Source organism: Mchenga conophoros, linkage group LG1 (genome assembly GCF_057382185.1).
Source record: "Mchenga conophoros isolate Kocher_MC1m ecotype Shallow Benthic linkage group LG1, M_conophoros_male_GT1.1, whole genome shotgun sequence".
Classification (NCBI taxonomy): domain Eukaryota; kingdom Metazoa; phylum Chordata; class Actinopteri; order Cichliformes; family Cichlidae; genus Mchenga; species Mchenga conophoros.
The window spans coordinates 34,125,041-34,143,059 of NC_140526.1; the positions used below are offsets into that span (position 1 = coordinate 34,125,041).

General features: G+C 41.5%; 1 protein-coding gene and 1 long non-coding RNA gene across 2 annotated transcripts in view; both read right to left on the bottom strand.

Moving 5' to 3' along the window:
• Window positions 1–18,019, bottom strand: part of LOC146583683 (protein kinase C-binding protein NELL1-like) — a 307,223-nt gene that overhangs the window by 16,827 nt on the left and 272,377 nt on the right. The window contains exon 16 of the mRNA XM_085275922.1: window positions 13,919–14,059. Within this exon, the coding sequence (XP_085132048.1) occupies window positions 13,919–14,059 (141 nt within the window). The remainder of the gene's footprint in view (window positions 1–13,918; window positions 14,060–18,019) is intronic.
• On the bottom strand, window positions 3,895–4,444 carry LOC146583684 (uncharacterized). The gene is made up of 3 exons (XR_014892627.1): window positions 4,240–4,444; window positions 4,043–4,154; window positions 3,895–3,962 (listed from the first exon to the last, which is right to left on the bottom strand). It is a non-coding gene; the product is annotated as an uncharacterized LOC146583684 (long non-coding RNA).

Consider the following 18,019-nt stretch of genomic DNA (forward strand, 5'->3'; position numbering starts at 1 on the left):
TAAATAAATGCCGGTCTTTTGTTTAAAGTTAGTTCTGTAAATGTAATTGTGTGACTAACAGTAAGGGTCAATAAAAGATCAATGGAAGAGAAAGAAACTGAGATCATTAAGTCATAAAACCAGTTAGGGACGGGGTGTGTTTGACTGAATTTACCAACTTCAGACGTTTTTGTTCGTGTTTCACTTTGCAAGGATGGACCTCATCACACCACAGATCTAAATATGACAATGTTTGTGAGAAGGCGCAACAGTTTGGATAATGAAACCAGTGAAGTTCCCAATACACAAATGCCACCACCTCATTCATTTATTATATTTATTTCTCTGAAAGTGCAATTAAAGGCAGTTCTCTGTCTGAACTCTCAACGGTAATGATAATGAGGTAAACTTGATCTAAAATCACAGGGATTATCTTGTTGATAAATCTGATTTCAAAGTATGCTAGTATTTACAGGTCTTCCATTCTTATTGAGTGAATATCCAAGTTTTTTCCCCCCCTCACACATTAATCTTTATATTTCTGATTCTCTTTATTTTAGACTATCACACTCCTCTCGTGGGATGGTGTAATATTCCTTTTTCTTTGACTTTTCTAACAGGACTATCTGCATACAAAAACAATATTATTTTGCTCTCTAATTATTTTTAAGATATATGACAAAGGGCATATTTTGCTTCTAATCAAAATGCACTGTGCAAACTCTACTACTTTGCTTGTCTAAATTATAAATTTGCAGCCTTTCTTCGTGCCTGACACCTGTTAGTAGAAGCACGAGTACAAATTAATTATAATGAATGGATTATGTTCAAGATTAACCTTTCCCCCCCGAAGAACAATCGTGTTCTTTTATCCGGTCCTTGATACCAAATGAAGCACATGTATTACAACACAAAATGCACTATTTTGCACATCTACACATGGGAATGTTTACCGTGTGGGGGATATGGTGTACATGCCACGCTCGATTTTTTCCCCCGCACATTATTGTGGATTCTGGAAAATATCTAATGTGACATTTATGATGTTTACAAATCTTTATTTTAACTCCCAAGTGCAGTCACTCCGTCAAATTACAGCATTTAGTTATTTTAGTGGCAGCAACTGAATTGACAAGTTGCTGGCATCAGGCAGATTATACTTTGCATACATACTGGAATCATAGCTTTAGCCACTTCGTTTATATTCTCTTAGCCGATTTGGCCGAATCATCAAAGGATCTGCTCAGTCAGCTTCTTTCCCACTTTTACCCACTAGAGATCAAACAAACTAATCATAACAGAGAGAGCGGATGGCATTTTTCTCTGCTTTTCTTTATCAGCATGGCACAGGAAGGAAGGTGCCAAATGTCTGTCCATAACTATTACCAAGCCCTATAATTTAACTCACTTTATCCCCACTAAATGTGAAGTAATCGGAGAAAAAAGGAAAAAAAACAATTTTCTTTTAACAGCAGTTTGTTTTTTTCCTCTTCCCTGCTAGCGCCTGCTGCCTGAAGTCATCAATCACATTCATTCGGTACTGGCCGCATGCTAGCAGTGTTACATGAACAAATTGCAAAAGCAGAAAAAAAAAACTACATTATAAATAGTTAAATTCCTGATTTACTATATACTGAAGCATTGTACTCCCACTGGGAGGAAAATAGTCAACAGGTCAATTTACATTCGACTCAGGGTGAGTGATGACCGTCAGCACGGTTAAGAAGACTGATTTCCACATCACCATGTTTCCTTGCTGATTCTTACTGTTCACATTTCCATCAGATGATTTTTGGACATGCCAGACTGAGCTCTGCATGATAACACTGCCTCAGCTTTGTTTTTTAATTTGTATACAGTACTGTGAAAAGTACTTGCCCCTTTGCTAATCTTATTTTTTTTATTGTTTTGTTATCTTTTGTCACCTGTGTAGGTTTCAGATCATTAAACGTATTGTAATATTAGACAAAGATAACACAGCTAAACACAAAAAACAGTTTTTAAATGATTATTTTATTTTTTGAGAGAAAAAAGCTATCCAAACACACCAGGGCCCGTATCCCTAAAGATTCTGAGAATCCTCTCAGAGAGCTCCTAACTTAACCTAAAAATTCCTTGCCAGGGCCCTGTTTCAGGAAGCCGGTTTGGAAAACTCAGAGTGAAAAACGATACTCAGGGTTGAGTAACCCCGAACTGTCCAACTCGGAATATTCCGTTTCAGAAAGGCTGATAACAATTAGTTCAGTCAACGCGGAGTTGCTTTAACCCCAAGTGAAGCGCGCGGACGAGGATACATAAAGCCCTGATAAGCGGAGCACAGATTAAGCGAGTCACCATGGAGACGGAGGGAAAGAAGGCGCGGTCAATGTATTTCACAGCGCTTGAGGCCGAAATTCTGATGGCAGCATATGCCGATAACATGCAAATTCCGCGGAAAAAAGTAACACAGCCACAGCTGCAAAAGCATGCATGGCAAAACATAGCCGACAGAGTCAATGCGTGAGTGTTAATTTAAACATTGATCGAGGGATTTCCACCCATTTAACACGTTATTTTATCATATGTTATTTTATTTGTTATTTTATACATTTTATTTTGTGATGTGATGTGAGCGCAGGTGCAACCCAACAGGCCCCAAACGTGCCTGGCAGCAAGTAAAAATGAAATATAAAAATATAGTCCAAACAGGTAAGGTGTAATTGTATTATGAGCCATAGTGCTTGGTCTGTTTGTCCCATGTAAATCAATTGCAGTTAGAGGCTACATTAATTTTCTTTCTGTAAGCACTTATTGAAATTATCTGAGCACATTACAAGTACATATTTGCTTACTCTGTATGCTCAAATGTGGCCCGTTATAGCCAACAGAAAAAAAGCGGAGGCCCGAAAAACAGGTGGGGGTCCTCCACCACCACCACTCACAGAGGCTGAGCAGTTGGCCCTCAGCCAAAACAGTGGGCGCCCTGTGGCCGAAGGCATCTCTGCGGGGACATCCTCTGAGGCAATAACCCCGCAAGACACAAGTGCCTACATAAGGGGTAAATTCAAAATAATACATGATGTGCATACATCCTTTCTTCACAGTCACCTTTGCAGTGCGACACATTCATTTGATAAACTCTTTACCATAATGAATTATTTTGTAGTGAAGTTATTTTCCGACTGATTTTGCCTTCCCTCAGTCTTGGTTGTCTTTGAGAGCATAATGACAATGAAGTGTAAGGTGATTGGTATATGTTTGTTAATTGCCATTTGGTCCCTTGTAAGTTATAAGTGACCTGTATAAACCTCATATTCTATCAGTTGATGGTGATGGTGTACTGCATCTGGTGCAGCCTCCTGTTGAGCCAGACCAACATGCAGTTGTGAGTAATACTCCACAGATTATATGAGTTTACAGTAGAACAGCAATGTTGTCTATTTCTTTACTACAGGAAAATAATGAAGAAACATTGACAGCTGTTACAGAGGAGGAAGCAACAGAGACACTTTATGAGGTTTACATCTTTTAATACTTTGTGTACAGGAAATACAGGCGACCAATAAAGCCAGTTGAACAAAAAATCTGTTTATTCTTCTTTCAACATGTTGAGGTGATGGGTCAAAAGAAATGATTGTGACATATGGTGTCTCTGACTGCGCTTCCATCTTGTATGTCCGTGGGAGGGTCAGGATGTTCATGGTTTGGATCACTGCTGATGTCTGGTTCAGAAGGACAGTGTTCTCCTCTAATTGTGGCAATGTTGTGAAGAATCACACATGCCACAATAATGTCACATGCCCTTTCTGGGGTGACCCTGAGTCTTTGCAGGCACTGGAACCGGGCCTTAAGCATTCCGATAGTCATTTCAATTCTGGCTCTTGTCCTGCAATTAGCCAGATTATATCGCTGCTGTGGGCCCGGTTCAGGGTCAGGGTAAGGGGTAAGCAAATAGGGTAAACATGGATACCCCCTATCACCAAGCAAGTAGCCAGTGAACTCTCCTAAGACAGAAGGGTACACTTCAGTTCAAATGTCCCTGAAGCAATTGGTCTTTATATATTTTAAAGTATTCTCAACTCACCATGTCCAAATTTTGTGCTCAGTGTACATTCACGGAATATTTGTGAGTCATGGACAGAGCCTGGCCACTTGGCTTCCACATTTGTGATAATGTTGGCAGCATCATATATGATCTTCACAGTGCAGAGAACACAAATTAGCATCCATTACTATAATGAAATAATTTGTTAGTTTGACATGCTACAGGGAACTATGTACCTGTACATTAATGCTGTGGAAAGACTTCCTGTTCACATAGTCTCCTTCATTTACTGAAGGAGCAATGATTGGAATGTGAGTGCCATCTGTACAGCCAATCACGCCTGGGAACCCTGAAAATAAATGTGCAATTTAAGTAGTAGTCCAAGTATCACCACATCATAAATTGAGTTTTGTTCATCCTGATACCTGCAATTTTGTGGAATCCCTCTTTGATAAATCTTGTGGGTCTGTGACCGGGGAACACCACAGACGAGTACAGGAGACGTTTCAGTGCAACTGTAACATTCCTGACTGCCCGACAGACGGTAGCCTTGGAAACGTGCTCAGCGTCACCAATATTATACAGAAAGCTCCCGTTTGCAAGAAACCGAAGTGCAATACAAATAATATGCAATGAACTGAGAGCATGTCCGCGATGTGTCACATGCGTAATATATGGCCTGAGGATGTTATCCAAATAAATTATAGATTGTGCTGAGAAACGGTAACGTTCGCACAGGAAATCATCAGGAAATGATAAAATGTCCAAACGCGCTCTGATCACTCTCTCCCGGCGGAGAGCTCTGCGGAGAATTTGGGCTTCACGATCTACTGGCTCTTCAAGGAAGTGGCACGCCATGTCCGACACTTCCTACTGTCAGGTTTCCGACAAAGGGGCGGAGACAGTCAGGGTTAGTTGTAGTAAACCTGCTAGGGGGCAGGTTAGCTTCACGGAGTGTGTCGTCATAGTGACTCACTCAGGCTGCAGCTGAACTCGCTTTGTGAAACCGAAAACCCAGAGTTTTCGTTAACTCAGGGTATACTTACTCAGTTTTTCCACTAAACCGGCTTCCTGAAACAGGGCCCAGGAGTTTTAGCTTAGAAGTGATTCCAGAACATTTTCAGTGAACTCTGAGCAAGGAATGGATGGAAAATCCTATCTTAGTGAGGAGGTGTGGTTGACCCCGTTGCTAGGTATGAGTCATCATTTCAAAAGCCGTGATTGGTTGATCCTACAAGTTTGATGGAAATGAGCTTTTGGTGATAATGAGCAAAGGATGTACCCTCAAATCAATAAACATATTATATACTCTAATCTTATGCTGACTGTAATTGTAAATAATATTTCACATTCAAGAAAATATCTGGAAAATGAATAGTAAGCTGTAGGGGTTATAGCCATTAGAATCTAAAATATGTGAAAACTTAAACTCATTACACCCTGTTCAAATAATGATTCGTGTCTTATTTGCTCATATTAATATCCTAGCTGGCATATTTTGTACTTTCACTCCCATATGGACCCCGTTGAAAACAAGATGGCCTATCTCAAGAGGCTGTCCTTAATGAAGTAGAAATCACAACGTTACAAGTCCAGTGTGGTCTTAACGAGGGTAACACGGCTCAGCTTTTAGCAATGTCTGTGATTGCAGACCCAAGTCATCACTGCTGCATTGTTGCATTTTCCTGGTTGCCAAATACCTCGGGGTTGTGATTACTTTCGTCTCCGGTGTAATAGCGTTGTGGCGTCGAGTTGGTGAAGTAATTGCATCTCTAAGGAGATCCACCACAAACATGATTCCTGCACGATCCAATCTGTAGCATCTCAATAATTCCCTGTCATCCAGTGTTTGCAGGATATCTCTCCTGCCTCTTCTGTTGGCCATTTTGTGCAGCTGCTTAGGGGAACTCCTAAGCCACTAAAAGTCCTCTTCCCTGCTCTTAGCAGATCTCGCCTTAGGAGCCCTTTTAAGCGCTAGGAATCTTGAGGAATAGCTTTTATATTAACTGGGATTGTCATGTCACTTTTAGGGGAAATTCTAAGAAAACGTCATGACTCTGAGAATTTTCTTAGAATTTGGCCGCTAGGAGCCACTTTTTGCACAAAGATTCTTTAGGGATACGGGCCCTGGAACCTATCTGAAAAAAAAAAGCCACAAGAAAGAGACTGGGCAAAAACGGCACCCCTGGGAGAGTAAAAACCACTGCTGACCAAAAAGAGCACAAAAGCTTGTCTCCTATTTGCTAAAAACAAAACAAAACACACACCTTGATTCCCAAATACTAGTTCCAAATAAAGGTTTTTGGAACTTTTTGTAAAGTTTGGCTCCTGTAACATCTGGCATAAACTAACAACTAACACATCTTTAGAGTGGGGTACTCCGGCCTCAAATCCAATTGATGCATCAGTGGTGTTATCATACACAACATCCAACATTTCCCTATGTGACAGCTGTGGCTCAGAAGGTAGAGCAGGTTGTCTACCAATTGGAAGGGCAGCGATTTGAACTTCAGTGTCCTTGAGTGAGATCCCAAACCCCAAATTGTGCCTGAGTGTGATAATCAGAAAAAACTTAAAGGCATAGACCAAAGTACTGTATGAATGCGGCTTGTAGTAAAAAAGTGGTTTAAATGCTCAACTACAGTAGAACAAACATTTCTCTAAGTACCAGTCCACTTAATGTACAAATTCTTACATCTTACTTGCTTTACTTTAACTATTTTCTGGTCTATAAAACCATTTTTTTTGTTCTGTCTCAATAGTAACCATCTGACTATGACTTTTCCTCACAAAAAGAAAGGTGGTTTCTATTCCATATCCAGAACTGTGTGCTTGAGATGACCATCATAGCAATATTTGCCCCCACTGACATCACAAGAGTAGAAAAAACTGTGTAAAACTAAGCATTTAGAAAATCTCAAGTTTTTCTTTTGCTTCATAGGAATTACATGTACAGAAAATGTAAGAAAGAAAATGTCGCCAGGTGAATATTTCACGTGGCTCACTAGAGCCATGTCTTAATGAGGCCTTTAACTATTCCCATTTCCCCCAAATCAATAACAGACATGGTTCAAAAAAGAAGGCATGTGCACAGTTTTAGACATGTCTTTAATAACAAGAATGGGGAGTTTTTAAAGCATAGATATCAAGAAGCTGACTGCAGTAAAGATCCCTTTATTGAGCTATAGCTTTGTGCATACTCTCAAAAGTACAGTTAGATGGTAAAGTGTCTCTCTCTCTCCTTGCCTACAAATGGTCCTAAGCCAGGTTCTGCCAGAGGTTTCTTCCTGTTAAAAGGGAGTTTTTCCTTCCCACTGTTTGCAAGGGCTTGCTCATAGGGGATTTTCTGATTGTTGGGGTTTTTCTGTATTATTGTAAGGTTTTTACTTTACAGTATAATGCACCTTGAGGCAACTGTTGCTGTAATTTGGCATTGTATAAATAAAATTACATTGAATTGAATTGAAAAGGTGTTTGTAGTGAGTGCCAGAGTGCATCTTAAATAACACAGCTGATCAGGGGCAGCTGTAAAGTTTGTACTGCTTTATGAATTGTGAGTGAAAAACACAGCCAAACAAATGTAAGGCGATTTATTGCTACCTCAATCAGTGCTTACAAGCTAATACTAACTTGCTATAAGAGTGTAATGTTATCAAAGGACACACTAAAGCAACAAAAACACATGACTTGTACCTTTGGAGTGTTACACTGACATTTTTAGCACCTCTGGCACACAAGTTGCTCAGACTGTTAACACCATGCAACATATATTTATGTTACTGCTGGTGGAAAATGATGAGTGGTACCCAGCGGGCAGACCTGCTTTGTGTGGATACATGAATCTTGGCCAGTGCCTGTTGCCAAATCATCCCCAACAATGGTGACACTGCTTAATGTATAGCGCTCTAATTGGTTGCAGTATCAAGTTTGCACGATACAGAGAGATAGAGATCAGGAAGCGGCGCAGTCGGGAATTTATTGTGCCAGCAACAGACTATTTGCATACGCTAAATGAAATCCCCATCAGCCAGTCAGACACACTGTACCTCTGCTGGTGGAGGATTAATGCTCTTCATGCTACATTCGCCACATTCAGCCACAAGCTGCCGCTCACACATGAAGCCTGCTCTCACATGTGGCCTACGAAAGACGACTAAATACAAAAAGCCCTTTAGAGTAACCATCTGAGCACAGCCAATCACATGTAGAACTTACACTCGCAGTTAAATGTGCTGTTACACATGAAAGCACTAATCCTGTGTATGTACATGATAACACACATTTACAACAAGCGTACAAATTACTAAATCCCACTGACAGATGCTGGTAATTATAGAGCATCTGAAAGCTTGGGTATTTTAGTATTTACACTATTTTTCTTTGGTATGTCTCCAGGCAGTCCATATGGAAAAGGTCACGTACACCACAGAGAGAGGGAAAATGATGCAGAAACCCTGTCTTGCAGGGAGACAGTGCGAGTTTATGCGGTATTATCCTCATCTTTATTCACAATCTGTTTATTAAAGCCACCTGTCTCCCCCTAAAGCATTAGGCGTAATGAACGACTGTCAAAACGCAGCCCATGCAGCTTTCAGTCACAGCCTCACCACAGCAGAGTTGCGTGGCACAATGCAACAGTATACAGTGTTTTGCCTGGGGCATGCGACGTGGTGTAGCCAAGCCAACACACAGAACTAAGAATGCAGTGAAATCTATCGTGAGAAAACACAATATGACACAGAGAGGAAGGCAGACTATGCGGATGTGTTTGAAGCGCCTGTGTGACAGCTGATTAATGGCCCTCTCACGCCCAAACTGAGGCAGAGTGCACTTAGTGGCTTCACAAATAAAACACTCTTGTAGATCCATGTGTCACACAGCAGGATGCCCTCAGAGCAGCTGAGTCATTTGCGCTACGTTCAAAAACAGAAATTAATGCCAACGTTACAACAAAACACTTATTTATAAAAAAAAAAAAAAAGTGACACGTCCTTTTCATACAAGCCATTTTCACAGGGCACACATCCACAAACACTGTATGATTCCCTAATTTCCTTTTTTGCCAAAACACAGAATATTTCCGACTGATTACCACTTGAGTTATTTTTGCCACCACATAACCGTAGAATATCAGAATTAGCACAGGTCCACCGCTGGCGACCTGTGTTTCTCACAGATGAGAGCAGGTTCACCCTGAGCACATGTGACAGACATGAAAGGGTTGCACCATTTTTTCATTTTGATTTTTGGGGTGTCTTTGATTTCCACCCTCTGTTGATCATTTCCATTTCCATCAAACAATGTAGCATCCTTTTGTTCCTATCACATTACTCAATCCATGTCAGTTTAGATATCATGAGTGTTTGTTCCCCCCATTGAGCTCTGAAGTGTTTTCCAAGAGTTCCATTTTTCTGAGTCCTACTCCCACCTCCTTAACCCAATATCAGTAAAAGGACAGGATTTGGCATTTTATGCATAGATCTCAGTGGCTAGTGAAAAGAAAAACAAAAAACAAGTGAATGAGAAGCTATCCACATAAAAGCAGTTCTGTGTACGAAAATATGAGAGCAATCATATCTCATAGATTTTCATTTAAGGAGGGTGCTGGTTCATCAAAAGTCTTTGAAGTTTTCCATCTCCACACTGTTGCTCCCACAAACCTTTATTGTTAATCTGTGGGATATTCTGTAAAAAAATAATGACGAGGAGTAACTTGCACAGGGTGAAACACCCTGTGCGGTGGTGACATGCTCTTGGCAAACACAGAGCCAACGACGTGGTTAACTGACTAGTACTGCTGCTCCCTGCTTCGAGCTAACTTTCTTATTACAAAATGCTACTTTATGTTCGGTTGACTCATGAAGGGCTGTTGGAGGGATATTGTGGAAGGGGGAAAATCCTGTTAAAATGTCATTTGTACTTATTTCCCCTGCCGGCTTCCAGCCTAATACTGTAAATTGGGCGGAGAAAAGGTGGCGGATATACTATCTCTCCAACATGCACTCAAATGCATCCGACATGTACCATCCACATTTATGAAGCCTAGAGAGCAACACAAGTGCTTTCACTAATCACACCACTGCATACACCAAATTCCCAGTCATAAAGCCTCAGAACACAAGAAAGTTAACATCCAGTTAGACTTGCTTGAAGACTCATGACTGAATGTGCACATCAGAGTAACTAAAGACCATTAGATGAAGGTAATCAACCATATTTATGCATCTTATTATCATAAAGACATCTCATTACACAGTGTTTTCTTGTTGTGCCACTAGACACTTGATCAAATAAGTCCTACTTACAAGAAAGTACAAGAAGTACAAGAAAAATTATGACACCAAAAAAAGCAGTGCACTTAGGGAAGGAGCTTTGTGGAATGTGTTGAAATTAAGAACCAGAGTGGAGAAGTGGATTATATTGCAAGAAGGATTTTCTACTGCAGTTCCTGATGCTTTATTCACAACAACCATCACGACCACAGCAGCTGATGTAAGCTCTCTGCAGCTGCCAATATCCACGTAGAACCAAGCCACCATCATTTCAGAGCTGCAAGATTATATGGGCTGTATTTTTGATACCAAGCAGATAGCTGTAGTCATTTTTTCCTTTAATATTACCACTGAGGGAAATAACACTTTCACTCCACTGTCTAAATACCTGGCAAAAGTATACAAAACTGCAAAAACCTGAAAAACTGGATTTGAGATATTTCTTTTTTTTTTTTTTTTTTTCACTTACTGAACATGGGACAGACTTGACTGGGGGAAAGAAGGGGAGAAAGAAAGAGGGAAAGAGAAACAGCTGAGAAGAGGGACGGGGGAGAAGGGCAAAAACCAAAAACCAACAGAATGAGCAGAAAAAGAAAAAAAAGAAGAAGAAAAGAAAAAAAAATGCATATATCAATCCCCTGGGTCACCTGCTGAGAAAGAAAAAAAGAAAACAAGCAGAAGAGAACAAGAGTAATAGAATAAACAACATCACAATGATATATGGGAATATGACAGTAAATACTAAATATTAAACATTATTGTGCAGCACATAAGATCAACAGAACACAGTGTGCTTTGAGGTAGGAGCCAAAAAGGGTGTAGTTTGTGGGTGTGATCACCCGTGTGTACACCTGTGAGCATGGACGCGCTTGTTTTTTGTTTTTTAAAAGGTTCCTTCATGTAATGATCTGCTAGAGGGTGTGGGGGGGCCACAGCCCCGTCCTCCAGGACATGAAGCAGGTATGGAGGAGATCAAAACTCCAGACATCCAGAGGCCCCCAGAACACAAGAGACCAAGGAAGACCAACAGAGGGGCAGCCGCGCCACTGTCCCAGAAAGAGCTGAGGAGAGTCCCAGATGAGGGCTCACTCAGCAGCCGCGGAGCAGAAGCCAGGGGGAGTTGCAGTGACGCGCCCGTGAGCTCCGCCGGCAGCCAGCCGTGCCTGAGTGACCGAGCCCCAGGCCGAGAGGCCGGGGGCACCCCACCTCCGAAGTGGCCCGAGCAAGCCCCAGGCTCCAGGCCCCGATAAGCGGCCGCCAAGGAGTGAGCCGGTGTGTACCCGGACGCCCATCCCTGGACACAAAGAACCACCAACGCACCGACGTCTGAGGGAGTCCGCCACTGGCAGGGGAAGTGGTGGTAGGGGGAGATAGGCCTCCATACCTTGGAGGGCCTAAGATGTCCCCAGAGAGGTGGCGCCTGACACCCAACCTGACATATAGACACAGACATACAGGCACACACATATACAAACATCCATTCCCACCCTCATGCTCTCATATACACTTACTCCACACTCAACCAACGTGTGGACAGACATAAAGAGACGCTGTACACACGATCACACTCCCCAAGCGTACTCTAAGCCCCGGGTCTAGGTACCCTTGCCCCTGGAGGGGGGGGAACTGCACCCAGACCCAGGTGGTGTTACCCTTTTCCCTGCGGTGGGGGGAGGCAGACCGCCCCGACTCCGCAGCAGCAGGGAGGCCCCACACTCCAGACCGCATTCGGACGGCCAACTCCTCCTCCTAGCCCCCCCGCTCCAGCAGGTCGCAGAGAATGGGGGTGAGAGAAGACTCCAAACCTCCCTCCACCCGCTCATTGTAGTGTTGATGCATGTGTGTTCTAAGGTGCATTTAAAACCCAGGAGGGCATGGAGCTACCTGCCAGAGAGCAGGATTTGAGATATTTCAAGTTTTTATTTGTATTTTGGAGACCAACATAAATGATATTTGTAGTAGGTGGTTGTGCTGACCTGTAAGTCACTGTGCATGAAACGATTTAATCACTAATTGAATGAGCAAATATGACATCATAATGGCAAAACATTTGTAGTGTGGCAATATGAGGTGGGTGTTCAGTCTGTGTGTTAATGTGATGCAAAGCTGTTTTTGGTTAAAGTCTGACATTTCTGGTACATCTCTCTTATCGCTTTCCTTCAGAACTGAGTTGAAGTGAAACTCACTCTCTTGGAAGGGAATCTACTGAAATCGTGCCTCTCTTCTTCAAGTAAATAAATCAAACCAGACTGCTGATGTTGCAATATGATTTAAAGGTTAAATCAAGGCAAAAGCATTTCACTCAGCCAAACGATCCTGTTCGCTACACCTATTACACTCTGCAATGGTGCATGGGCAAAAAAAAAAAAAGCAAAGCAATGGCTTGAATTTCTTGAGAATTTTTTATCTGAGCTTCTGTTCTTGTAAAGGAAGAATGTGGGAAATAAACATAAAATGAGGCACTGATGTCACAGGATCGGGAATCAGCGAGCAGCTACTGTTTACTCAAGTTCTGTTGCTATTAACAAATGTGATCTTAATCAAATTAAACATTAGCTACATTATATTGCCAAAAGTCTTCAGTCAGCCATCCAAATCATTGAATTTATGTGTTCCAGTCCCTTCCATGGGCACAGGTGTATAAAATTAAGCAACTAGGCATGCAGACTGCTTCTAAAAACATGTGTGAAAGAATTGGTCCCTCACAATTCCAGTGTGGTATTGTGATAGGATGCCTCATCTGATAGATGAGGTACTTATCTGACTGCACTGTGTAAAATCTAAAGTTTGGTGATGGGGGGGATTGTGGTAGGTTTCTTTTTTAAGTAGTTGTTCTCAGCCTCTCCCAGTGAAAAGAACTCAATGCTTCAGCATACCAAGATATTTTTGACAACATCCCCAAACAGGACAGTTTGGGGATGGCCCTGTCCTGTTCTAACATGTGCACAAAGGAAGCTCCATAAAGACACAGATGACCAAGTTTGGTGTGGAAGAACTTGACTGGCCTGCACAGAGTCCTGTCCTCAACCCAACAGAAAACCTTTGGGATAAATTAAAGCAGAGACTGTGAGCCAGGCCTTCTCGTCCAACATCAGTGACTGACCTCATAAATCTGCTTCTGGAAGAACGGTCAAAAATTCCCATAAAGACACTCCTAAACCTCCTAAACCCTATGGATTAAGAATGGAATGTCAGTCAAGTCATATACATATGAAGGCAGATGAGCAAATACTTTTGGCAATGTAGTGTAAATCTGCTAAACACTAGCTCAAAGCAACCTTCTACATGAAATAGCCTCACAGTAACCTATGTAACCAACACAAAAACTATAACAATGGCACAAGGCCGACATGTGTTCCCATGAATAGCTTACACCAAGCGGTCGGATCTCGAGCTCTAAAGGTGACAAGACCTTTAATTAGACTGGTTGTCCCACAGAGGGCATGTTAAATCAAACACAAATGTGCTAAACCAATACACAACATCGCATTCTGTGCTTAGGTTTAGAGATGGAAGCTAGACAGTAACAGTATAATTAGACAGAGAAAAAGAGACGAGTCTACAGCTGCTAGGTGGCGGGCACACAGAAGCTGAGGAGGTGATGTTTCCAGTAGTGATAAGTTTCAATTCAGTGTATGCTCACCGATGCAGGAGCTCCCGTCGAGCAGGTAGGATCCATTGTCATGGAAACCACTTCTGCATTCACAGTGGTACCAGCCAGGCAGGTTGACACAGCGGGAGTGGTTGTGGCACTCAATCAGGCCCTCTGAACACTCGTCAATATCTGAGGACACGAACACACGCAGCAACATCACTGTCAGTCAAAACATTTTCCTGGCAACAAGCGCAAACCTGAAACTTCAGCTCATTTTGTGTCATTTGATGTTCTGCCTGTTCTTTGATCTGCAGCGGTTCAGCCAATCAGAACAAAACCACTGCCGTGACAGCAGAGCTGGGTCAGCGGATGCCCACATTAGACAGCCAAACACATCTCCAGCTTGTCTGCCGCAGCAGGGATCAAAGTCTCTTAGAAATCACACCATTTGGCTGCAGAGTTGTTTCCAGTAGCGCACTTTTTTTTCCCCCTTTCTATTTCTTCTCCTTGCTCATTCACACTTTGTCTCTGGTGTGCAGCATGCATACAGAGGCTCACCCCAGAGGTGTTAGGTCTTTGCACCTTCCTGGGAGAGTACATCTCTCTGATCCATTATTTATGGTGTGAGCACTGCACTGTAAAAATTAACAACCTAAATATCTTCCCAAGTCCAGCAGTGATATACAGTTGACTCGAGGAGGTACACACTATGTGACAACTCAAATGATTTACCAGTACATGACGATAATTACAGTTGGCAATATTTCTTGAAAAAAGAGAAACATATCTTTAGAAAAGAACCTGAGGCCCTGCGTGTGGGTGAGCCGGGGACTGAGCAGCAGCTCTACTTCCTTAGCAACCGCTGCGTCACCTACATGTGCAAGTAAACTGAGTGAAAATGCTGGGGATCCAAAACTAAGTTGCCTGTGTAGTGCATGTGTCAGAAAAGTGGCTTGCAATAGAAGTAAGTGGCAAATATACAGTGCTTCATCTTGCAGCTCTTGCTTGACTGTAAACTTGGATTTTGTTTCTTGCATGTCAATGTATCAGTGCAGCTCCATGCATGACTTGTTGGTGTAGGGTAATATGATCAAAATAAGTCAATATCCACACTTTCTGAAATCTGCTGGGCTTTGTCTTGTTCAGCCTGATAGTGTTGCAGATTAAGCCTGTGATTAAGGGGAAGCGCAAAGTGCAAACAGTTTTGCTCCATATAAGAGTGCCAGTGACAGGGCAGGGCAATCCATTGTTCATGTATGTACTAAAACCGAGATACAGCAATTTTGTCATATTTTAAGCTTCTATAGAAATCATATTAACAAAGGTGTGTGAACCTTTTTAACAGGATGGCTTGGATGAAGAAATATCATGAAAAATATTGTGTTCAATTTGTTAGGCCTCCAGATCGTTCCATAATACATTGCACCAATCAGGCATACCATTATGACCACTGACGGGAACTGAATAACTAATTATCTCTTGGCTGCTTTTAGTGGGTGGGATATTTTAGGGATCACGTAAACATTTAGTCCTCAGAGTTGATGTGTTAGAACCAGGAAAAATGGGCATGTGTAAGGATTCGAGTGAGTTTGACTAGGGAAAAATTGTAATGTTTAGCCAAATTGTAGATGGCTAAACTACAGCTCTTGTCGGGATGTTGCCATCTGCAGTGGATCTATCTGCCTGACACAGTTACACTGTGAAGTGACATCTATGATGATTTTTGTTATAGCATCGTTGACTTCAGTATGCTGAAATGCCACCAATCCCACCGTGCTTAAGGTTAATAGTTAACATGCTGTAACAAGAAAAACGGTATTAAAAAAAATTGATTTGGTATTTGAACAACGGTCATGTTTGCACTGCTCCAGCCCTGTTGTGAAAGTACACACCTTGCCCAGGACTTTAAACCACACACATATTTACTGGTGTATAAACACAAGGAGAGCTCAACACTGTAGCCTGATGCACTGTAGGTAATAAGACGTGACAGCTGCTGGGAGGGTTGCCCTCTGCCCGCCTCTCAGGTCAAAGATCTGGTCAAAGTTACACCAAAAGATTCCCTCTCTGACATCTCACTTAAACAACCCAATATTAGAAGTGACTGGTGGCTGAGAGAAGCAGACTCCTCCAAAGAAAGAGCAGCACTGTGCAAGTACACGAGGGGGCATATGTTCAACGACTGTGTGTTGTCAAAACTAGGTAACTGCTTCATAATTATGCACATTGTTTTTGGATCCACAGGGGAATTTTTAAAAGAATGTCATATATTTATTTACTGTAGACAGATATAGTTTAAGACCTGGCTTTGGTTAGTCAGAGTATAATCATTTGTCCAGATTTGTATTGTTTCCATAAAAAGCCATAAAAAACAAAGTCCACGCAGAGCCACCCAAGCACTCAAATCATTTGTTTATACACACACACAGCCACACTGATTAAAACAGACAGTTAATTTTCAAATTAAAGGCCCTTGGAAAAAACACTGGAAAGAAAGTGTGAATTAGCATCACAGAAAGATTTGAAATCCATTTATGCTTAATACTCACATATATAGTTTAGAACTCAGTATTCTGTATCATTAATACTGGACCTCATGGAATAGCCTTTTTTGTTTTGCATCAGTAAACATGCTTATCTTCGTAATGGAAAAGGATTTGAAAAGATAATGCCCTCTATGAAAAATCTAGAGTACACAAATAACAGGCAAGAGTGCTGTCTGCTTTCTTAATAACAGTAATCCAGCATTGCTTACCAACATATTGCTCCATAATTGATGACAAAGGACGTATTCCAAAATGTCTTTCCACGCAACAAAAAATACTTCCGGTTACACTGTGAGTCATGTGAAGTCTTTTTTATTCTATCTTTGGCTAGAAATGCTCCCAATTCCCGTAGTTATTGTCTATTTAAATTTAAAAATGCATTTGAATAACAAAAAGCTCATTTTCTTCACAAGGTTACAAAAAAATATGATACCTAACTGTGTTTTTTCATCTTGGTTTGGATCTTAGAAACATGTCAGTCTCAAACAGTATTATGCCACCTAGTTTGAGTTTCTCTGCAGGGTAAGTATTTATACAGATATTGATTGTATGGTTTAAGAATGATGTATTTTAGGACAGCACAGCAACAACACAGACATGGTAACTGGGGGCCAGTCAGTTGAATTTTCATGACATTAGTCATCTTGTCCAGTACAAGCAATAAAGTCCTACATAGACATAGACAGAAAGAAAGTCCATATGGTGCAAGAAAAGTAGTTTGTACATCGTTAGGACATAGTTTGTACTTGAAATTTGGTAATGCAATGAATACTTGTGAGTTACACATCAACAGTGACAGAAACTGCTTTAGTGGATGTTGTGGTTTGCTCTGTTCCCTTGAAGAGCTGCACTTGATTTTATAATAAACACACTGTTTAGGTTATGTAATTATCATGGTTAAAAGAAACACCTTGAATCAGTGAATGCATCGCTGTCCAAAGTTGTTGACCTTCCCATCAACCCTCACCTCCTTCCAACATGGATTTTGTAAAGTATCATCTATGACGTTCACTGGCTATGGCTATAAAGTTTAAATTTAACTCAGTATTTCATTTGGAATCCAAAGTGCTGCAGCACACAGGGAGCACAGTCAGAAGTGACACAGAAGAAAGTGTCACTTCTGACTGTGCTGCATCAGTGAGCTATGCACTGAATAGGTCAGTGATTTTCAATGGGCAGACCACAATCTGGTAGTGGTCGTTGCAGGCTACAGGGCAAAGATGTTATTTGACAAAAGCTGACATCAGTTGCTAGAAGAGGAAGAAAAGTCTGAAAAAGTTTCTTAAATATTCTGCACTGATAGCAATGTTGCTAGGAGAACTGATGGTATGCAAAAGAGTGCAAATAAGCAGATTCTTTAAAGGCTGACTGATTGCTTTGGTACAGTATGCAGTGTAGTTTGGACACTAAAGCAATACTCGTCATCCATCTATTCTATTCACAGATCAGCCACAACAACAAACCACCTGCACTGTATAGTGGAGCGATCCCATTTATGTCATCAAAGCAGCCCAGATACATTAGATTGTCTTGTAGTTTCTAGCACTGGAGCACTGGGAGAGAATCCATCAGGTCATGTGGGTTGACTTGTAATTGCAATGTG